General features: G+C 32.9%; 1 protein-coding gene across 1 annotated transcript; it reads left to right on the forward strand.

Annotated features, from left to right (window-relative positions):
• Window positions 1–3,145: 3,145 nt before the first annotated feature.
• On the forward strand, window positions 3,146–23,507 carry Enoph (enolase-phosphatase E1; the record flags this gene model as incomplete). Its single annotated transcript, XM_088272921.1, has 4 exons — window positions 3,146–3,408; window positions 19,502–19,657; window positions 20,950–21,092; window positions 23,251–23,507. Coding segments are annotated over exons 1-4 (655 nt in total), but the record flags the coding sequence as incomplete, so codon positions are not given.
• Window positions 23,508–23,930: the final 423 nt, after the last annotated feature.

The raw sequence follows: 23,930 nt of genomic DNA on the forward strand, positions 1-23,930 counted from the left end.
AAACCTCTTTATATACATAGTCCCGGTTCACAAGTGAATGTCTTAAAAAAGGGACTTGCCCTTTCTCTGCGAGTAACCGCTATGCGAATTGTCGCTCGTTAACCTTCCAGCGGGCGCATTGTCATAAAATTTATGACAAATGCACCTTATCGCTTCCTCCACCCTTACCACTTAATTACAAGCATCGTGCTCCGAGCTATTCGAGGGTCAGTGTCTTTCTAAACTATAGACGTACCTAGTATGCTAAGAAGTTTTTGTTTTTCTTTGAAATTTGGAGATTTCCTTTGAGCGTAAATTTTAAAAAATCGCTCCTTAAAGTGTATTTTATGTATTTTATATGAAAATAAACTAATTTTCCTATTTATTTTTCATTTAAATCGTTTCCTTTATAGCTAAATGTATTTTTTATTTATTTTAGATGTGTTTTAACAGGAAAACATGTCAGACCAACTAAAGAGAGGAGAAAACAATGGAAGAATTTTCAATTGGAAAAAATAAATTTACAGGATGGAGAAAGACATATATATATAAATATATTTATATATATATATATATATATATATATATATATATATATATATATATATATATATATATATATATATATATATATATGTATTTATTTTTTTTTTAAGTACATTTATCATTTTTATTGCATAACAGCAATTTCATAACATTTACATATAGAAAACCCAATTTACATACAGACAACTTAATGACAAAATTTATGACACGCGCCCGCTCAAGGGAAATTTCTCAATGCGCCCGCTGGAAGGTTAAGGGAGCAATTTCTCATTTTTTTGCGAATTACTCGTTATGAGAGGTTCCACTGCACCACTGTTTTTGAAATTATGGTATTTACTTAGTAAAACTTAGATTAAATTGAAAACACTTTTTTTATTTTTCCTGAAGCATTGTGACAAGCACCTTAATTTTAAAATATTGCATATGAAATTCAGGTTGAAAATATATTTGTGAATATTTTACACAAGTTTGGAATTAAACCCCACATATGTTTGGTGTGTTTTATCAATAAATAGAATGTAAATATATTAATGAATCAACATTTGAAAGACTGTATATTGTTTTAATAAAAAGATATTTATGATTACAATTTTGTTTGCTTTTGTTCACCTCTGTAGTACGGTAAAATGTCACAGGTTTGATGGCAACCAGGTCACCATAAAAAATGTACTTGTTTCACTTTTATGATTCAAATCAGGCTCTTCATGCTGGTCTGCACATCTTCAGAAAATAAAAATAAAAGAGCTATGTGATCAACCAAATGCTATCAACTGTTAATGGGGAACTCGCAATCAGTATGCGGTCGGCAGTGCTAGCGCTATCGTATATATATATATATATATATATATATATATATATATATATATATATATATATATATATATATATATATTATACAATACATAAAATAGATACAATAACAATTTACAGTAGAAAGGTTTTACAATTACGTCTGGACTTTTTCCACCTTGTCCCTACCAACAAGAAGCAATCATCGACGGACACGGTTATTAAAAATACAATATAAAAACATTTAGCCCTTTTAACAATCCCTCTGATAATGCAGTACTTATCTCAATGTTATAGGGGGGTTTACTGTACGTAAACATCAGAAAATGTCATTTTTAATTGTATTTTAATATAGTTTTCAGAATAGTGTATTTATACTAGAAAATGACAGGTTGTAAGCTCTGTAAGTACCCAAAACAGCCCTTATGAGGGTAACAAAATACTATCAATCAAATGCAACATGCATAATAAAATCGATAATATTAAGTAAATAAAATTTTAAAAAAGTAGAACTTTGGTAAAACAAATAATATTATTTTTTGACATCTCATCAAAGATGATGAAAAATATGAAAGTCATTGACGTAGCTGACGACCGTCATAGGCTGATCACTTTATACACGTGTAACATTGAAAAATGACTCCTATAACTGGAGATAAACCAGATTTGTGAACAAATATTTGGACACACGCAAAATGTTGTAAAACAATTAATGATTAGATATTATTTATTGTTTTGGCATTCATTTTGTGGTAAGAGATGATGAAATTGTAAAAGAAAAACACTTGAGTTTATTTTATTATAACGACTAGTTTTGGAAGCTATGCTTTCATCTTCAGGTCGAAATATAAACTCTATATTATAAACTGTAAGTTTATGTTTAGACCTGAAGATGGAAGCATAGCTTACGAAACTAGTCGTTATAATAAAATAAACTCAAGTGGTAAAAAAAAACAATTGTTTTTCTTTTACAACTTACCATAAAATAGTTTTCAGTGATTTGAGCTTGCCGCCAACGGAATGTCACAAAACATTAACTTGGGATATATAAGGCGGTGGCCATGGGTGTATTAATAAAAGTAAACAATGAAAATTTTGTTATTTTAAGGGATGGTATACACATTAATTTTTACAAGATTTTTACAAATATACACTCGGTAAATTATCTTATTCACGATTTGCTAAATTTAACTAGCGAAGAACGAAAGACTACAATTTACAAAAAAATACAAGTATCAAAAATAAACGTTCTTTAATTTTATAAGGTAATACATACATATATGATATTATAGTTTATTGAAAACACTTCTCCCAAAATCTTGGTCAGTAGTCACTCATCATACTAACGTGAAACTAATAATAATATGACAAAATCCATAAACGATTTTTACGATCTTATATTTTAAATCCGACGCGTGTACTTAGTATGCGAAATAAAATTAGTTTCTAAAGCGAAGTTTCTTATCATTTTAATGTATCCATCATGCGTAATATTTTTTTTATTAACATTGCGTAAAGGTTCTAAACGTAATATTTTGTTGTTAACATTGCGTAAAGGTTTTAACAATCAAAACCATAATTATTTTTACTTTATAAAAAATCATTTTAAAAAATCAGCTGATCGGGATTATGAAAGCTACTCCACTGAAAAGTATTAATTTGTTAAGCAGATGTCTGGTAAGTTAGTAAAATTTTAAAATGCACAAAAAGGAACATGGTATTTGCTTTACGTTCAATTTGTATAGTTAGGGGCTGACTATATTTTTTATAAAGGGCTCTATTAGACGATTAAAGTAAGGGTCCGTATCCTTCATATATCTAGATGGCAGTGCCTTCATCAGACAGGCCAAGCGAGGCAGACCCACCGGGCGGCGAGCGTTTCGCGCATCTTGTTCGAGATATCGCGGTTTACATCTAGTCAAATCGATAAGTTTGTGACTTTTTCGACTCAACTTGTCGTAAGTTTTCTTACGAATCCTAAATAAAAGTGTTATAATGGAGAAAAGTGCGAAGGAAATCGACGAAAAGATCCTCAAGTCCAACGTGATAATTGTTGACGTCGAAGGGACTACCACGTCCATAAGCTTTGTTAAGGTAGGTCTACTAATATTTAGCCGGCCGGCACTTCGGGACCGTTCAAATAATTATGTATTTACGTTTAAGTATGTGAATTTCTAGCATTCTTCGCGTTGTTTGCGCAAATTGCAAAGCATTCTGTCTCGTCTCTTGTGAATTTTCGACGTAATATTCGGAATTGCAAATGGTTCACGTTTTAGCAACATGGAGGGCGATTTCAAGATGGGGTCCTTGCACCGGCCATTTTCGTTTAATTCGTATCAATAAAACTCCGAACTTGTTTAATTCAGAAAATGATATCAAAACAACGCGTAAAAAGTATGACTTTATCTCTAATTTCTCGTACGCACGTGTATAGTAATCAGCTGACTGGTGTCATTTAACATCACCGGATGATTTGTTAGGGAGGAGACTACATTACTGCGTCCCGATTTTCTGAAGAAGCTGTAAAGTTTCTTAATCCTAATATTTTTCTTGAAGTTTTTATGATTCGTTAAAGTCAAAAAATAAAGTAAGTTAATACGTTTCCTGGAATTTACGACTTGTTTTATTGGTTCCGCCTCGAAATACTTTTACACGTACATACTAAGTTCTGGTTGATTTTCCTAAACTTTATTGATGTCTTATTGATGATTTATTTGTTAGCTCATTTCCACAATCTCCCTTTCCCCAATTAAAGTGAAGCGCTCTTGAATTAGTATTTTACGAAGATGGCGCTATATAAATTATTAAAAATTATTGTCTTTTATCCCTGAGAAAGAATCCAATTATTATAGTCGGTTATTGTCTCTTTGAAAATGGAAAATATTAGTTTTCGTTGCAATATCTTAAATTTCATATCGGTTTTGTTACTCTCTTCGATTATCCTGATAATACGAATCGAATTATAATATTCGCTTCCCCAATGCCAACTCATCGATAAAACTGGTTATTAATTCGGTATTCGAATTAAATGATTCAATTTTCCTCAATGTGTTCTAGATCATTCTACAGAACGCGATAAATTGTCCCCTTTTTAATTTTTGCAAAGCAAGCGGTGCACCCCTTGTATTTGCAACAGCTGTTTATCGCGTATTCAGGGGCGTCTTCGATTTGCGCAGTTGTATAAAAATAGCAAAAATGCAACACGTTTTTCTTACAAAAGAAATTCACTTCCTGAGTAAAACAAGAATTAAAATCATACTCCTAAGTAACTTCACTATTAACTTAGAATCAATGAAATGTATAAACTCATGCCTCTATCGAGATAGCGAGTGTTTTTGCCTAGAATTTTCACTCATGAATTACATGAAATTATAGTAACTTTAAACATAAAGAGTAAATCCACTCACGAGTAGGCATAGACTATAAAACTTAAAAAGAGAAAGCCTGAGTAGGGTCATGATAAGCGGTGTTGCATAAGCCGTAGCTAGATTTCTGAGTCACTTGGCCGTCGGGTAATTAAAAAAAAACACGTTTTTATTGCTTGCTCTCTTTACTGCAGACTTAAAAAGTATTATTTTGCTCAAAAAATCACGTCTCCCCAAAAACTAAATGATCATTTCTTTCGTGTCCTTATTGTGAGTTGTCACCCTTTTGCGCAGGGCCCGTTTTGTATACTCCCACAGGACACGTGTGGCGTAGTGTAGCCCACTAATACACTCACATATACTAGAGGGCTATAGAACAGCTGGTGGCGAAGATTGCCGAAGCCGGTTTTCCATCGACCCGAACAGCCGACAGGGGTCCTAAACTATAACCGAAAATAAAATTATAACAATAATGGATAATTTTTAGGGCGCCGTTTTCGTAAAATAACACTTCGTTGAACTTTTGCAAACACATACGTCTCGTAAATTTGTTTAACTATCCTTTCTTCACTCATTCGATTCTCAACACACCTTTCTTAGTTTTACATTACTTTTTTTATATATTGGCACGATCAGGTATATCAAATACTTGAAAGCGGTAAATATTTAGTATATTTAAAAAAATAATTAAACAATACCTGTTCTTCAAAATGCAAAAACAACATTTTCTGCCCTATAGCGGGTAAATATTAAGTTAAAAATATGCCTCTTGCTAGGACATTGTACACCTCTTGTACATTTTCTGGACATTCCGAAAACATGTACAACTGAAAATTTACTATTTTTTTATGACGTTCTTGAAAGGAGTGAGCCATGTCGGCTGTCCAAACTTAAAACACATTAAGGGACATTTTTTTGTAGTACTTTTTTTTGCATTTTTGGACTAAGTAGAATCTGCTTAGTCCAAAAATGCAAAAAAAAACCTACTACAAAAAAAGGTCCCTTACTGTGTTTTGAGTTTGGACAGCTGATATATCATAACAAAATTTATTTAATATCTTCACAAAACTAGACATTTTTTTCCGCGGCACAATAAATAATTACTACGGTACACCAGTGTGCCGCGGCACACACTTTGCCGAACAATGCTATAAAAGGTTGACCATAACACAATATGGCAATGTCCTGGCCGGCGGCCTCGCGCACGCAGGGAAAAGAAATAATTATTTACGGCTCTCAGCTGCTCATAGTAAAATGGATATTCCTGGAAATACTACGTGTCTGACCTAGGAATCCCTCTTCTTCCTCTACCATTATGCTCGATCCCATTATCCTAACACCTGCTGCCCTGTTCCCTTCAGACGGGAGAGGTATCATTCTTTTAGATTCCTACTTTGCGAACGTGAGACTCGACACGTGGTCTTTGCGCCCTATAAAATGTACATCCTTCGTGCATTTTATACCTGGATGAGATTCATCTTCTGACATTTTTTTTACCGTTCGACGAAATTGCTCCATTTCGGGATTCGGGTGGGTTTTATGTAAAAAAAATGGGGATATCGTCTTATAAAAATGGCTAAAGAATTTTTTCTCGTAAGTTTTATCTGATTTCAATATAGCATCCTGTCCCAAAGATGTTTTGTTTAATATTTTTAACAATTTATGTTTTTTGCCTTTTGATTTTCTACGTTTTTTGCCGCATAAGCAAGCGCCTTATATGTAGTATTTTACGAAAATGGCGCTGTACAAATTTTCCAAAATTATAACTAACTAACTAACCATCACACCGCTTCCCCAAAGGGGTAGGCAGAGAGAATAGAACGCCACATTAAGGAAATAATGCAGGGCTGAGATAAGCATTATCGATAAAATTAAGAAAGGTGTGTTGAGATGGTTTGTGCATGTTAACTGTATGTGTGAGGAAAGAACGGTTTAAAAATCAATGAGGCAAATGTAGTTGGAAAAAGAAGCAGAGGAAGACCGAGGAAAATTTGGCACAATCAGGTGTGTCAAATACATGAAAGTGGCCGGGTCAGTCAGAATAATCGGCGGGTATGTATGAGATGCATGAATGTGGGAATAATGTTTGCAAAGACATGGTATGGTGTTCTATTCTCTCTGCCTACCCCTGCGGGGAAACAGCTTTATGGTAAGTTAGTTAACTATCATTCAATTATTTATATTATTGTTAACAATAAGCTCGCCGATGTACGTTTGCAAGGAGATTAGTTTTATGCTTCGTGGATAATTTATGTTGCAAGAAAAATATTCAAGGAAAATAAAGCGATTAAAAATATTTCATCTCCTTTTGTATGCTGATCTCTAAGTACTTATGCAGCTGTTTTCTGACGATGCAATTATCTCGTACCATTGTCGGCTGACTGGGTTCCCGGTCTGCATTCAAGGGACAGACAGGCATACACTATGGTCCGGCAAATTCTCCTTTTCGATTTCTTTTGTCGACGGCCATTGTACATTGTACAGTATATGGCTATGTGTGTCATTTGTCCTTCCTAGCCGTGTACAAACGCATGTACAAACGCATGTACACGCGTGTATGTAATTTCTACCTGCGTAAATATGCTTGACAATTCAAGAATCAAGATCTCGGGCGAAAATAAAATCGCACATGTTCGGCATTGCCCAATCGCTGGTAGGCCATCTTGTATTTTTGTGATAATGTAAACCCATTGTTGCTCTTCTATGCAACCTTTACTAGTAATGCAAAATGCAACTAGGGCAGACAATACGTGCGGGAATATTGTAGGTAGCGTGCAAACTCGCAGTCATCCCCTGCGAGATATGCATTTATATACTCCAGAATGTTAAAAACGAAAATATAAGAAAGGAATGTAAAGCTGAACAAGGGATAACTGAATAGGTTAAGAATAGTTCTTTAATGTGGCATGGACACGTGGATCGAATGGATAACGAGAGAATTACTAATAAAATGTTTGTGGCGAATGTGAGCGGAAGAACAGAACGAAGACGGCCGAAAAAGACGATCAAATCAATCAAAAGTCTACGCAATCGGAGGGCATGTCGGCTGTCCAAATTTAAAACACAGTAAGGGACATTTTTTTTGTATTTATGGACTAAGTAGACTCTACTTAGTCCAAAAATGCAAAAAAAACGTACTACAAAAAAAATGTTCCTTACTGTGTTTTAAATTTGGACAGCCGATGTATGACTAGATGTATGTATGTGAAGAAAGCTTTTTTTGGGAAGAAGGATTTTTTTTCTAATTTGGCAGTCAATATGTTAAATATATATCGACATACCGATGTTTAAATATTCTTCTCAGCTCTAGAAATTTGTTCGGCAAACCCTCGACTGCATACTTCGAGCGGTGTACTTTAAACCTGTTTCGGCCTGTTGGGCGGGTGTAGGTCCTCCTATGTGCGCGCACATACAATGCACTCGGTATTCTGGTGTATGACCTCGTGCATAGCGACGACTGCACTCTTCAATGAATATTCATCGGACAATAATAATGGAGAATCAACTAGGCATGATGAGATGTCAAAAAATAATATGAAAAAAACTCCTGTAATTGGAGGTAATCCAGATTTTGTGAACAAGTATTTGGACACACTCAATGTTGTAAATAAATTATCTGGTCAAATTATAAGCTTAATAATAAAAATGAAAATGGTATTTTCTGGCGTTTCTCATGTGTGTGATTATAATAATAAGAGTTTTTGCTTAATAAAAAAGCTACTTTACATCTAACCAATAGATGTCTCTAGTGAAGTTCCAGTGATTTAAGAACGAGGTTTCTAAATTGGTTCATATATATAGAACTTCCAAGAATTTGAGTGGTGTGGTTGTCGTCAATAATGGGTAGAATTGGTGAATGTACACACGTGTGTAAAGTGATCACTTAAACCAGCCTATGACGGTCGTCAGCCCCGTAAATGCCCAGACTTCCATATTCTTCTTCATCTTTGATGAGATGTCAAAAAAGAATAGGTAATATATATTGAAATGTCAAGTCAAGGGATCCAAAATGAATGAACCGAAAAAAGACTGGAAAGATATTTGTGTTGGTGATTAGTTATATTTTTATCTTTTTTTTTCCTTTAAACATGGTTATGTTTTTTATATGCCTATTTATTTTGTCCGCCTCCGTAGTGTAATGGTCAGCACGCTCGGCTACCGTTCTGGAGGTCCCGGGTTCGATTCCCAGGGGGGGTCAAATAAATATAAGTGATTTTTTCACTGTAATATTTATTCAATATTACCCTGGACTGGTACCTGAAGCGGAGGGCTGATCACCTTTCCTTCATGTGTAAAACGATCAAGATAACTCTGCGTTTATATGACGCAGTGCCCTATGCACCATTGGGGTGCGGATAAGGGTTTTATTATTATATTTACTGTACCTTTTTTGCTTTATATTTTCTATTTTGCCCTGTGTTTTCTTGATTGTTACTTTCTTATCTGTTTTTCAGTAGTGTTAACCTTAATCCCGTGTATTTATTGATTTGGCGTTTAATTTGTAGAACTCCATTTTAATTTATGTTTTAATTGATAAATCAAACACAGATTTTTTGAGTCTACTGAGTTTGATTTGTATTTTATTGTTAAAAACAGTGAAATCCGTTTCAAAATGCCAAAACTAGGCGAAACAATTGTCACAATATTAATTTTTATGTGTTTTAAACAATAAAATACAACTCAGTAGACTCAAAAAATCTGTGTTTGATTAAAAAATTAATACATAAAATAAAAAATCAAACACTGATTTTTAGAGTCTACTAAATTGTATTTTATTATTAAAAACACAAAAAAATAAAAATTGTCATAATTATCTTGTAATGGCATATTCAAACTAGACAGTAGATCGAAAATACCATAACAAGTCGTGACAATTGTCACACAGTAGACTAAAAAAACCTGTGTTTAATTTAACTAAAAACTAACTAACTAACCATCACGCCGCTTCCCCGCAGGGGTAGGCAGAGAGAATAGAGCGCCACGCCACTCTGTCCTTGCAAACATTCTTCGCCTCTTCCACGTTCATGCATCTCCTCATACATACCCGCCGATTGTTACGACTCTGTTTAATTTAACAATTAATACATAAATTAATCCCGTGTCCCAAAATGAGTAATGGAAATTACTCATCGGGAATATTATATATGTAACTTATGTATGTAATATGTTAATAAATAAATAAATAAATAAAAATAAATGATCTCAGGCCTTCATTTTTAGACATTGACCTTACCTTATAATTGGTTGATTAACTATGATATGGGGATGTTGATATGTTCTGCTCGTCATTATCATATATCTAGGAAGCATGTTCACAAGGGATGGAAAAGTGGATAAGGATATTGAGAGAAGAGTGAATGCAGGGAATAGAATAAATGGTGCTTTTAACAGAGTGATTGGGAATAAGAATATGTCCATGGAAGCCAAGCTAGCGGTTCACAACGGCGCACAGTGCGTTATTTTGGCAATCTAGGGGTACTTTATTATTTCGCTTAAAATATACCGGTTTTAGTAGGTTTTTGGATACTTTCACTTATAAAATACACGATTGAGTGAACATTTTGTATTTATCTTATAATATTTCTAGAAAGATATGATAAAATGGGTATTAAAACAACTTTCATGCTTTATGAAAAGAGGTCACAGTTAAATGTGTTTGTATTACACTTAAATGTTTTGGCAGATATTAATATTATTTAAATATTTGTTGTAGATGCATATATGCATAAAACGTCATCACCAATGTTTGTAAAAGAAAGGTATATATTCGTATATGAGGCCAGGAATTATTTGAAAATGGAGAATATTCAAGTTATGTTTTATTCAGAATCACCATTATTTAAATATTCTTCTGATTCATTAAACTCATATTTTAAGTTCTGTTTGAATAGATAAACATGATCACATGGCATCGGATAATTTAACTAATGTTTTTCGAGTAACAAAGAGTTTCAAGCACTTCTTCTTGAACCTTGGATAATCGCGCCCCAGTATGATCGTTAAGTGACTAAAGCGGAATTTCAGCTGAAATTTCGTTGATGGTGATTGCTGGAGAATTTCACAGATTCTTTCGCTTAGTAAGGTGGATATTGTTTCCTATTTATATCTATCATTTGTTGCCTTATGATATCATACTGATGGGTTTTTAGATTATTTTATAGGTAGTGCTTAATCCGCAGATAATTCGGCTTATTTTTTATTGAAATATTTTTTTATTGTTAGGAAAGCAGAAGATAACTCTCTGATGAAGGCGGCAGAATCTCTTTTTCCAGTTTTTCTCAGTTTGATTACTGTGGCCAAGGACAACTCTTGTTGGGTTGTTAATTTAACATGATTTTGTATTTTTCGTTTTTTGACCTTCGATGCACACGATTCAAAAACCTTTCAAGGCCTACAAGGCTTACAAATTGAGCTACTTTTCAAAGTACTTGATAGAACTTGAGTAAAAATATTAGAAAACATAAGATTTCCTTGAATAATCTATAAAGAATTTGAACTCAAGAATTGTTTTCGAGATCTACCCGATTTATTCCACTTTTGCCCAATTTTTTGACAAACACTTCTGATTTTTGTTTTAAAACTAGTCAAAATCTTAAATAACACTGAAAACATATTAAATTGCTCCAAAATATATGCAATTATGGCTTCAACTCTCACGCGTTTCGAATCTACGACCCATATGTCAAAAATAGCCTGACGAGAAATTTACGTAGTCATTCTGAAATTGAGAAAAAAATGTATGGGTATGGCAAGTTAAGCAAAAAGTTATTATATATGCTAATAAGAATATAAGTTAAGCTTTTATAAAAATACTGTCATAGTACGGTATTTTAGGGTATGGCATACTAAAAGCCTAGTTATAATTGGAATAAACCAATTATAATTTATATTTACGAGCTATAAGTTCAACAAGACTTTGCAGGCTAATGAAATAATATTTACTCAAATAAAAACACGTACAGTATACCTTGATAAATTAATACTATAAAAATATAAACAAATATTACACATACATTACACAAATTTATAATATGATGACTCAAGCGACTGATGCGCATTCGTTTAAAACCGCTCACCCCCAACGGCGCGCTGAAGCTCGGGTTTCCGATACGATTATGTATTTTTCGGAATGACTTAATTTAAAAATAATTAAACAGTTTTGTAAAATGGTTTGTTTTCTATTGGAATAAAATATTTTTTTCAAAATATAAGCCATCGAAAAAAATAATAAAGTTCCGCTAGATTGCCAATATAACGCACCGTGCGGCGTGCTAGTACCGACACTAATGTATGGAACCGAAACATGGAACTGGCAAAGGAAGGATGAAAGCAGAGTGAACGCTGTTGAAATGCGCTCCCTCAGACGAATGTGTGGAAAATCATTGTATGACAGAATTAAAAACGACGATATAAGAAAGGAATGTAAGGCTGAACGAGGAATAATTGAAAAGATTAGGAAGAGCTCTTTGCGGTGGTATGGACATGTGGGGCGAATGGATAGCGAGAGAATGACTAAGAAAATATATGTGGCGAATGTGAGAGGGAAAACAGAATGTGGACGACCGAAAAAGACTTGGCACGATCAGATCAATCAGAACCTAAAATCTGGCGGTGTCAAAAGTCTGCGTAATCGGAGGGCATGTATGACTAAATGTATGGATGTGAAGGAGGCGAGGAGTGTATGTCAGGACAGAAGAGTGTGGCGTTCCATCCTCTCTGCCTACCCCTGCGGGGAAACGGCGTGATGGTAGTAGTAGTAGTAGTAGTCATTATCAGCGCTGGGATCGCCTACATTGTAACTTCTTTTGCTCGAAATACAATAACTTTGATTACTATGCGATAAAATTGTGTAACCTTCCCCAATTTTTCATAGTCATTAATTAACTCCTCAGTCACTTTGCGGTAATAGCTATCCACGTGTATTTTAAGTTTTACTTGGTATATTTTACCATTTTTTTCTTCCAAATCTATTATGACACGTGTTTCAATGCATTCCGCATCGTTTGCATGAATATGAGGATTTTGATATGTTCAACTTGACATTATCAGCACTGAGGTCACTAACATCGTAAGTCGACATTGATATCGTAGTCTGTCCCTCGTTTCGTTCAATTTGTCTCTAATTTGAGCTTTGATCTTTCCTATAATTAAAATATTACTTTGTTTTAAAATCACTATAAATATTTTATTTTAACTTAATTATAACGACTATCGGTAGACATTATAATAAAGTTATAATAAAATATTTAAAGTGATTTTAAAACAAAGTTATATTTTGATTATAAAATGGAAAATCACAAAGTTATTGCTTTAAATTAAAATCATATTTATTTCATCTCTCCCTTTCACCCTTTCCCCCTTTCCTCCCTCTGTCACCCTTCCAAGTATTTTCACAAATTTACAAATGTTGGATGTTGTAACTGGAATAGTTCAAGTACCGTAGAACTTTTATGTGTTACTTGAGCCCAGTACAAAAAAAAAACTGTATTTGGTCTACAATAATGAACGTATAAGTGTCACCTGTCAGGAAAACAATGAATTTTGTCGCAACTTTAATTTAGATTTCGATAGAATACAGTAAACAGAACAGATTTGCATTTCAAGGATCTTTTTGTGCAATATTGGAAATGTAACTTTTTGGCGAGGACTTCCACAATTGAAGTTAGTTTTCACGGGGGGTTGTCACAGCACGTGCTATGGCAGTGTCAGTAATCGGATATAGTATTTCTCGTGACGCGTCACGCAAGCCGATTTGTTTACCGCGAGTCCGCAATTCATGAATGAATGCAGATAAATAATATTATTTTTAGACTCTTAGATAAAAATAGAAGTTCATTCACGTCATGCTGTGTTGCGCGTCGCGATTATAAAGGCACTTAGTAAAAACGGCGCAATTATTGACATCTAACGGAATTTCTCTAGTTGGAACACGTAGCCCTTTTGTGACGCGAGGTGCATCGTCCTTCTCGCTCGATCGAGGATCTGGTCACTTTGCGACCGGTTCGTATAGCCCGCACCTTCGAATGTAGCCACTTACCGGTGTGGAATTTATTTTGTTGCGAATCAGTGCCAATTGAACGAATTATATTCATTAATACATTTCAGTTCTCATAATTTCATGGTATATGCATTCATTTATATATCGTAGTCGTACAGGTGAAAGTGACCAACTAACAAAACGTAAAATGTTTATAGGGCGCTTATAAAGACATGGATAATAATAATAATAGGAGGATGATGATAATGATATCGTAGTCATACAGGAGAAAGTGACCAACTGCATTTTTTACAATAACGTGATCATTGACTATTTGATATCTTACTAGCTTAATATTGCCCTGAAAAAAATCCCATAGGATTTTAAACTTAAATGGCCCTCCTGAACATTTCACGTTTTGGTAGTTGGTCACTTTCTCCTGTACGACTACGATATACAAAAAATAAATAGATTAAAACGTCGTCAATTAAAATGCAAATGATGAGGATTTAAGACCAAAAAAAAATATATATATATAAAAATAATATATATATATAATATATATATATAAAAATATATATATATATATATATATAATATATATATATATATATATATATATATATATATATATATATATATATATATATATATATATATATATATATATATATATATATATATATATTTATGTATTAATTTTTAAATCAAATAGATTTGTTGAGTCTACTAAGTATGACATTTTCAAACATTCGTTTGAAAATGCCATAACTAGGCGAAACAATTGTCACAATATTAATTTTTATGTGTTTTTGGTAATAAAATACAACTTAGAAGACTCAAAAAATCTGTATTTGATTTAAAAATTAAAACATAAATTAAAATGGAGTTCTACAAATTAAACGCCAAATCAATAAATAAATATAAAAAAAAATATACACGAAATAGTGCCAGTGATTTTTTTTTGTATTTTGCTTATTAAAAAAAAAACTAAACTCTTTTTTTGGCTATTAATAATAACGATTGAAAACCGAAAATGATCCGGATACCAGAAGTGCGCAGCGTGCAGCTATAGTTATGTCAGTGTGGCATAGCGGCCGGCTGCTGACCTTCGGGAGGCGCCTAGACCCGCGCGGAGGGTCGCTCACCCCGCGGCCCGACTGCACTCGGCATTCCTTGCATCACTGAGGCTCTCGGGTCGGATATTTCACCAGTACTTGCACTGTGAATGGTCGGATATTTCACCAGTGCTTTCACTGTGAATGCTCGAATATTTCACCAGAACTTGCACTGTGAATGGTCGGATATTTATTTCACCTGTACTTGCACTGTGAATGGTCGGATATTACACCAGTGCACAGTGCACTGTGACGGGTTGGATATTACACCAGTACTTGCACTGTGACGGGTCGGATATTTCACCAGTATTTGCACTGTGACGTGTCGGATATTTCACCAGTACTTGCACTGTGACGGGCTGGATATTTCACCAGTACTTGAACTGTGAGACGTCTTCATTTTGCGTACATTTCGTCCACTTCCTGGCGTCTGGACCACTTTAATGATTTTTTTTAAACGCAAATCATCTAGAAACATATCCATGGTTATGGTTAACATTACATATGGTTCTGGTGTCTGCTTTTTGGTGGGCAGACTACAGCACAATACACTGTGGGTACCAAGGCAGTATGAAGGATTGCAGTACGTACTGAATAGTACAATTACTACATCCGTATTATGTATGCACACCGAGATACACAGAGGTCCGCAGGTATTGATCGCGCCACCAAATTACACACGCGAAAATAGAGTACCTACATAACTGGTATGGACCACAGTTAGGCGACAGGGCCGGATGTAAGTCCCGGAAATAAATTTGAAATGTGAATTTCAAAACTATACATATTTTTTTTTAATAATGTATGTACTAGTTTTTGACATATCATCAAAGATGAAAAAGAATATGGAAGTCTGGGCATTTACGGGGCTGACCGTCATAGGCTGGTTTACGTGTTCACTTTACACACGTGTAACATTCACCAATTCTACCCATTATTGACAACCACACTACTCAAATTTTTGGAAGTTCTATATATATGAACCAATTTAGAAACCTTGTTCTTGAATCACTAGAACTTCACTTGAGACATCTATTGGTGAGATGTAAAGAAGCTTTTTACTAAGCAGAAACTCTTATATTAGTATGTGAGGTCCGAATCCTGGATTATAATCACACACATGAGAAACGCAAGAAAATACCATTTTCATTATTATTATTAAGCTTATAATTTGACCAGATAATTTATTTACAACATTTTGAGTGTGTCCAAATACTTGTTCACAAAATCTGGATTATTTCCAATTACAGGAGTTATTTTCATATTATTTATTTTGCAATTGGCGGAAATCGAACCAGTCGATCATCTACTACGCCACGGCGCCTGTCGTTTAAATATACAAAATATGTTCCTTCCTTTAAATCTTTTGTAAACTCGTGGGATATGCTATTTTCTCATAATGTCTTTCCTTATGCCCTATTATTTTATTCGTGGTGCATTTTATTAATTATTCGATGAGCACCTTTGATTGGTTTATTTTCTCACAGACTCGACTAACCACGGCCCACAGTAATGAAAGTCTTATAAATAGAATAATGGATGTTTTCACCGCTTCGAATATAGCGATGTAATTACCGGCCGACCTGCTTTTAAACGGAAAATGTATTATATTATGGTACCTTGTACTTATAAGCAATGTTAACTTGGTCGTTAATTATTATGAAGGCAAATTAGCCAGTCCTGCGCTTCAGGTATCATCTAGATGTAAAAAATCATCAAACATTCGTTTGAAAATGCCATAACTAGGCGAAACTATTGTCACAATCTTAATTTTTATGTGTTTTTTTTTTAAATAAAATACAACTTAGTAGACTCAAAAAATCTGTGTTTAATTTAAAAATTAAATCATAAAATAAAAATCAAACACTGATTTTTAGAGTCTACTAAATTGTATTTTATTATTAAAAACACATAAAAATAAAAAAATTGTGACAATTGTCACATATTTTATTTTTGTGTGTTTTTAATAATAAAACAGTACGCTCTAAAAATCGGTGTTTGATTTGATATTTAATATAAAAATCAAAATGGAGTTCTATAATTAATTTGGCGTAAAATTTGTAGAACTCCATTTTAATTTATGTATTAATTTTTAAATCAAACACTGATTTTTTGAGTCTACTAAGTTGTATTTTATTTTATAAAATTATATTGCGACAATTGTTTCGCCTAGTTATGCATTTACAAACGAATGCGAAGATTAAATGGACTGACGGTCCATAAGGACTTTATATGGCTATACAATTCTAGTAACTTAAGTAATATATTATTTTGAGAAATAAAAAGAGTTTGATCCACTCACATTTGAATGTGAGTGGAAAATCTTTTTATTTCTCAAAATAATATATCAATATGATCCACAAAGTTAATGCTTTCAATATTCAAAACTTAAGTAATAGTTTTAACATGTACGTGCAGTAATAATTTACGGGAGACAACAATAGTTAATGGGGGATGTAGGTACGTACCCTTATATTTATTTTCTGGGAAAGGAAGAATCTAGATATTAGAATCTAGATCTCCTTCCTCTTCTTCTTTGGCCCTCTGTCTTCCACTGCTGGATATAAGCCTCTTCCGTATCCTTCCATATAGAAGCATATATCGCTCACTCCTTTCAAGAACGTCATAAATAAAAATAAAAAGATTTTTCAGGAGAACGTTTTTAAAGTTTAAAAATATAATACAATGTATTAAAAATAAATATCAAGCCACTTATTGAACTTTTTACTATGTAACAGATCTTTTTAGGTAAAACCTGAAGGTTTTTTCTCCATTTGAAAAATATTTAGGACATTTAAAAAAATCATTAAACCATACCTTTTCTTCAAAATACAAAAACAACACTTTCTGACCTGTAGCGGGTAAATATTAAGTTAAAAATATGCCTCTTTTGCTGGGATATAGTACATTTTCTGGACATTCCGAAAACATGCGCAACTGAATATTGCCGATTTTTGATTCATGACGTTCTTGAAAGGAGTGAGCGATATGCGAGTACAGGGTTCCACAGTTTTAGAATCCTAGTTCGTTTTTCGCGTAGGTCCAGCTCGATGACGTCAGTCCCGCATCCAACATGGTTTCTGTGTGCATGTAGTAAATATACACCGCATGCACATACCTACAATCAATACTGTAGAACCGCCACCACCACCACTACCACCCAGACACGGCGACCTTGGCGTTATGTTTACTCAGTTTATTATTTAAACAGCTGATCGGCGGCGCCGAATATTTTTTGTTTGCTCGTTCTAATGCTCTGTCAACACGCGGTATGGGCTATATAGCCGAATAACGATGTACAAAGAGGAATTTTAACGGACTTCCGACTTTCCGGTATTGGATCAACCGGAATATTTCAAAAGCGGTTGCATTTCGCTCACTCCTTTCATGAACGTCATAAATAAAAAAACGTGATTTTTCAGGAAAACGTTTTTAAAGTTTAAAAATATAGCACAATGTATTAAAAAAAAAATATATCAAGCCAATTATTGAACTTTTTACTGTGCAACAGATCTGGTTTTTTCTCCATTTGAAATGTATATAAATATGTATATGTATATATATATATATATATATATATATATATATATATATATATATATATATATATATATATATATATATATATATATATATATATATATATATATATATATATATATATATATATATATATATATATATATATATATATATATATATATATATATATATATATATATATATATATATATATATATATATATATATATATATATATATATATATATATATATATATATATATATATATATATATATATATATATATATATATATATATATATATATATATATATATATATATATATATATATATATATATATATATATATATATATATATATATATATATATATATATATATATATATATATATATATATATATATATATATATATATATATATATATATATATATATATATATATATATATATATATATATATATATATATATATATATATATATATATATATATATATATATATATATATATATATATATATATATATATATATATATATATATATATATATATATATATATATATATATATATATATATATATATATATATATATATATATATATATATATATATATATATATATATATATATATATATATATATATATATATATATATATATATATATATATATATATATATATATATATATATATATATATATATATATATATATATATATATATATATATATATATATATATATATATATATATATATATATATATATATATATATATATATATATATATATATATATATATATATATATATATATATATATATATATATATATATATATATATATATATATATATTGTCCGCCTCCGTAGTGTAATGGTCAGCACGCTCGGCTACGGTTCTGTAGGTCCCGGGTTCGATTCCCAAGGGGGGTAAAATAAATATAAGTGATTTTTTCACTGTTATATTTATTCAATATTACCCTGGACTGGTACCTGGAGCGGAGGGCTGATTACCTTTCCTTCATGCGTAAACGATCAAGATAACACTGCGTTTATATGACGCAGTGCCCTATGCACCATTGGGGTGCGGATAAGGGTTTTATTATATATATATATAATATATTTTATTATTTTTATTATATATATATTATATATATATATAAATATATATATTTATTTTATTATTTTTATTTCAGGAAAAGCTGTTCCCGTATGCAACAGAGAAAGTAGGGGACTTCTTGGCCGCGAAATGGGAAGTGGAGGGGGTACAAGAAGCTGTGGAGGGGATGAGGCAGCAATCCATCCTGGATGTGAAGGCAGAGCTCGAAGGAGCAGTCCCCATTCCTGACAAGGTATGTCCTTTTTCCTTTAATATTTTTTCCTTTAATATTTATTCAATGTGTCATTATCATTTTCATATCATAATCCAGTCCGCCTCCTTAGTGTAATGGTCAGCACGCTCGGCTACCGTTCTGGAGGTCCCGGGTTCGATTCCCAAGGAGGGTAAAATAAATATAAGTGAATTTTTCACTGTAATATTTATTCAATATTACCATGGACTGGTACCTGAAGCGGAGGGCTGATCACCTTTCCTTCATGTGTAAACGATCAAGATAAAACTGCGTTTATTTGACACAGTTCCCTATGCACCATTGGGGTGGGGATAAGGGTTTTATTATTTTATTATTATTATTATTATGTCCTTGAGAGATGCGCTCTTGTCAGTGTAGCGGTTTCCAACATTTTGATAATATCAATAATTCTTTGGTTGAAACCAAACCTTGGTTGAAACCCTCGAGGGATTGTTATCAATATTATAATTATATTAAAAGAGATGGTTTATTTTTTGCTGTTGAGAATTTCAGCATTTACGAGGTTTTTGATCTATCATTGGCGGATTTTTAAAAACCTTTTCGTCTCTATTGAGATATCTACAATACCAATATCCATTTTCTTCTTTCGGGGTCAACTCTTTTGACTTATTTAAAAGAATATTTATTGGAATATGCCTTTTCTGGAATATTTGTTCATCTGAAATTGAAAAAATATTTTTATAATTCGTTTTAACACCTTACCTTTCAGTAACTCGTTTCTTTTCAAAACCATTTATTTATTTCGAAGAAAAACTTATTTTTTCAACACAAACGACGTCTTACAAAAAAAAATACATCAAATGTTATGTTACCTGGGTTCAATGAAAATTAAGTTGCGATTTATGGTATATTGGGCCTTATCGCTCACTCCTTTCAAGAACGTCATAAATAAAAAACTTGGTTTTTCAGGAGAACGTTTTTAAAGTTTAAAAAAATAATACAATGTATTAAAAATAAATAACAAGCCACTTACTGAACTTTTTAATGTGAAACAGATCTTTTTAAGTAAAACCTGAAGGTTTTTTCTCCATTTGAAAAATATTTAGTTTATTTAAAAATAAATGAACCATACCTTTTCTTCAAAATGCAAAAACAACACTTTCTGCCCTGTAGCGGGTAAATATTAAGTAAAAAATATGCTTCTTTCGCTGGGATAAAGTACATTTTCTGGGCATTCCGAAAACATGCACAACTGAAAATTGACGATTTTTGATTTATGACGTTCTTGAAAGGAGTGAGCGTTATATATTTTTTGAAACTTTATTTTTTAGGAATCTTCGAAGGAAGACCAGATCAGCGGTGTAGCGGGCAGCCTCAAGTGGCTCATATCCATAGACAATAAGGGAACACACCTGAAGCAGCTCTCCGGGCTCATCTGGGAGGATGGGTACACCAAGGGCGACATCAAGGGACAGTGAGTAATTTTTTTTTCATTACATTATCCAATATTTTATGCATCAGTGGTTTATAACCATGTTGGAGGTACCAAACCCCACCAGTTTCATATTCGCGTTTACCGAACCCTTATTTGGAAAAAAAATATTGCTGGTTTGATATATTCCTTTAAAATAGTTGTATTAAGCCATGTTCACAACGGCGTGCTAGTACCGACATTAATGTATGGAAGCGAAATATGGAACTGGCAAAGGAAGGATGAAAGCAGAGTGAACGCTGTTGAAATGCGCTCCCTCAGACAAATGTGTGGAAAATCATGTATGACAGAATTAAAAATGAAGGTATAAGAAAGGAATGTAAGGCTGAACGAGGAATAACTGAAAAGATTAGGAAGAGTTATTTGCGGTGGTATGGACATGTGGAGCGAATGGATAACGAGAGAATGACTAAGAAAATATATGTGGCGAATGTGAGAGGAAAAACAGAACGAGGACGACCGAAAAAGACTTGGCACGATCAGATCAATCAGAACCTAAAATCTGGCGGTGTCAAAAGTCTGCGTAATCAGAGGGCATGTATGACTAGATGTATGGATGTGAAGGAGGCGAGGAGTGTATGTCCTGACATACACTCCTCGCCTGTCCTGACAGAAGAGTGTGGCGTTCCATCCTCTCTGCCTACCCCTGCGGAGAAACGGCGTGATGGTAGTAGTAGTAGATCTATTAGATAAATGAATATATCGTACGGCATATCATTTTTCATAATATTTGATATATTCCTTTTAAATAATATACTAGATCTATTAGATAAATGACTATATCGTATGTCATATAATTTTTCATAATATTTGATATATTCCTTTTAAATAATATACTAGATCTATTAGATAAATGAATATATCATATCGCTCACTCCTTTCAAGAACGTCATAAATCAAAAAACTTGATTTTTCAGGAGAACGTTTTTAAAGTTTAAAAATATAATACAATGTATTAAAAATAAATATCAAGCCACTTATTGAACTTTTCACCGTGCAACAGATCTTTTTGGGTAAAACCTGAAGGTTTTTTCTACATTTGAAAAATATTTAGTATGTTTAAAAAAATAATTAAACAATACGTTTTCTTCAAAATGCAAAAATAACACTTTCTGCCCTGTAGCGGGTAAATATTAAGTTAAAAATATGTCTCTTTTGCTGGGATATAGTAAATTTTCTGGGCATTCCGACAACATGCACAACTCAAAATTGACGATTTTTGATTTATGACGTTCTTGAAAGGAGTGAGCGATATGTCAAATAATATTTCGTAATATTTGATATATTCCTTTCAAATAATATACTAGATCTATTGGATAAATGAATATATTGTATACTGTATCACTTTTTATAATATCGTATAAAAAGTCGGGTGTGTGTTTTGAGCTCTGTCGAACCCGGGAGACTCACCCGAAACCCTGGGGTTCGTTCGAACACAGGTTAAGAACCACTGTCTTAGATCCTAGAATTTTTTTAAAGTGTTTAAAAAGTTGATTTAAATGTATTTTCATACACGTGAAGTTGTTTATTTATGTATTAGCTGTACTCGGGCAGTTTTTTTTATTTGTATTTTTTTATGTTTTTAAAAAAAAATTACATACATAAAAGGCATTTAGTCTATCAAAGACAGTAATTAACCTTAATGTCTTCTTTATTTTTACTGTCTGCCTGAAGTTCTATTGGAATCGTTTGGTGTTGCATTTTGCTATTATTTTTTGACATCTCATCAAAGATGAAGAAGAATATGGAAGTCTGGGCATTTACGGGGCTGACGACTGTCGTAGGCTGGTTTAAGTGATCACTTTACACACGTGTAACATTCACCAATTCTACCCATTATTGACGACCACACTACTCAAATTCTTTGAAGTTCTGCATATATTAAACAATTTGAAACATTGTTCTTAAATCACTAGAACTTCACTAGAGATATCTATTGGTGAGATGAAAAGAAGCTTTTAATTGAGCAGAAACTCTTTTATTAGTATGTGAGGTCCGAATCCTGGATTATGGGAACAAGTATTTGGACACACTCAAAATGTTAAATTTTGCTATTGTAAAATCATTCCGGAATTTTGTCGGTAATTCTACGGTGGATGGATTATCTTTGCGACTACATTTTGTATCCTCGTTTGGCCAGTGTGTACGAGGATGTGCAGCCGTGCCTGGAGAAGTGGCGCGCGATGGGCAAGCGTGTGTACGTGTACTCGTCGGGCTCGGTGCTGGCGCAGCGCCTGCTGCTGCAGCACTCGGAGCGCGGGGACCTGTCCCCCCTGCTGGAGGGCCACTTCGACACGGCCGTGGGGCCCAAGGGCGACGCCGCCAGCTACTCCGCCATCCTCGCCCAGGTGGCCTGCCAGCCCCCGGAGGCCCTCTTCCTGACCGATGTCGTCCAAGGTAATGATGACAGGAATCCTCATCTGGTGTATAATAATAATAATAATAAATTATTCCAGCTTGACTAAGTGACGGGTGCAATACTTAGTCAGCCATATCGCTCACTTCTTTCAAGAACGTCATAAATAAAAAATCATCAATTTTCAGTTGTGCATGTTTTCCGAATGCCTAGAAAATGTACTATATCCTAGCAAAAGAGGCATATTTTTAACTTAATATTTACCCGCTACAGGGCAGAAAATGTTGTTTTTGCATTTTAAAGAAAAGGTATTGTTCAATTTTTTTTTTAAATATGCTAAATATATTTCAAATGGAGAAAAAACCTTCATGTTTTACCTAAAAACATGTGTTGCACAGTAAAAAGTTCAATAAGTGACTTGATATTTATTTTTAATACATTGTGTTATATTTTTAAACTTTATA

The sequence above is a fragment of the Brachycentrus maculatus genome, unplaced genomic scaffold (genome assembly GCF_059751285.1).
Source record: "Brachycentrus maculatus isolate JH-2025_06_01 unplaced genomic scaffold, ASM5975128v1 h1tg000533l, whole genome shotgun sequence".
NCBI lineage: Eukaryota > Metazoa > Arthropoda > Insecta > Trichoptera > Brachycentridae > Brachycentrus > Brachycentrus maculatus.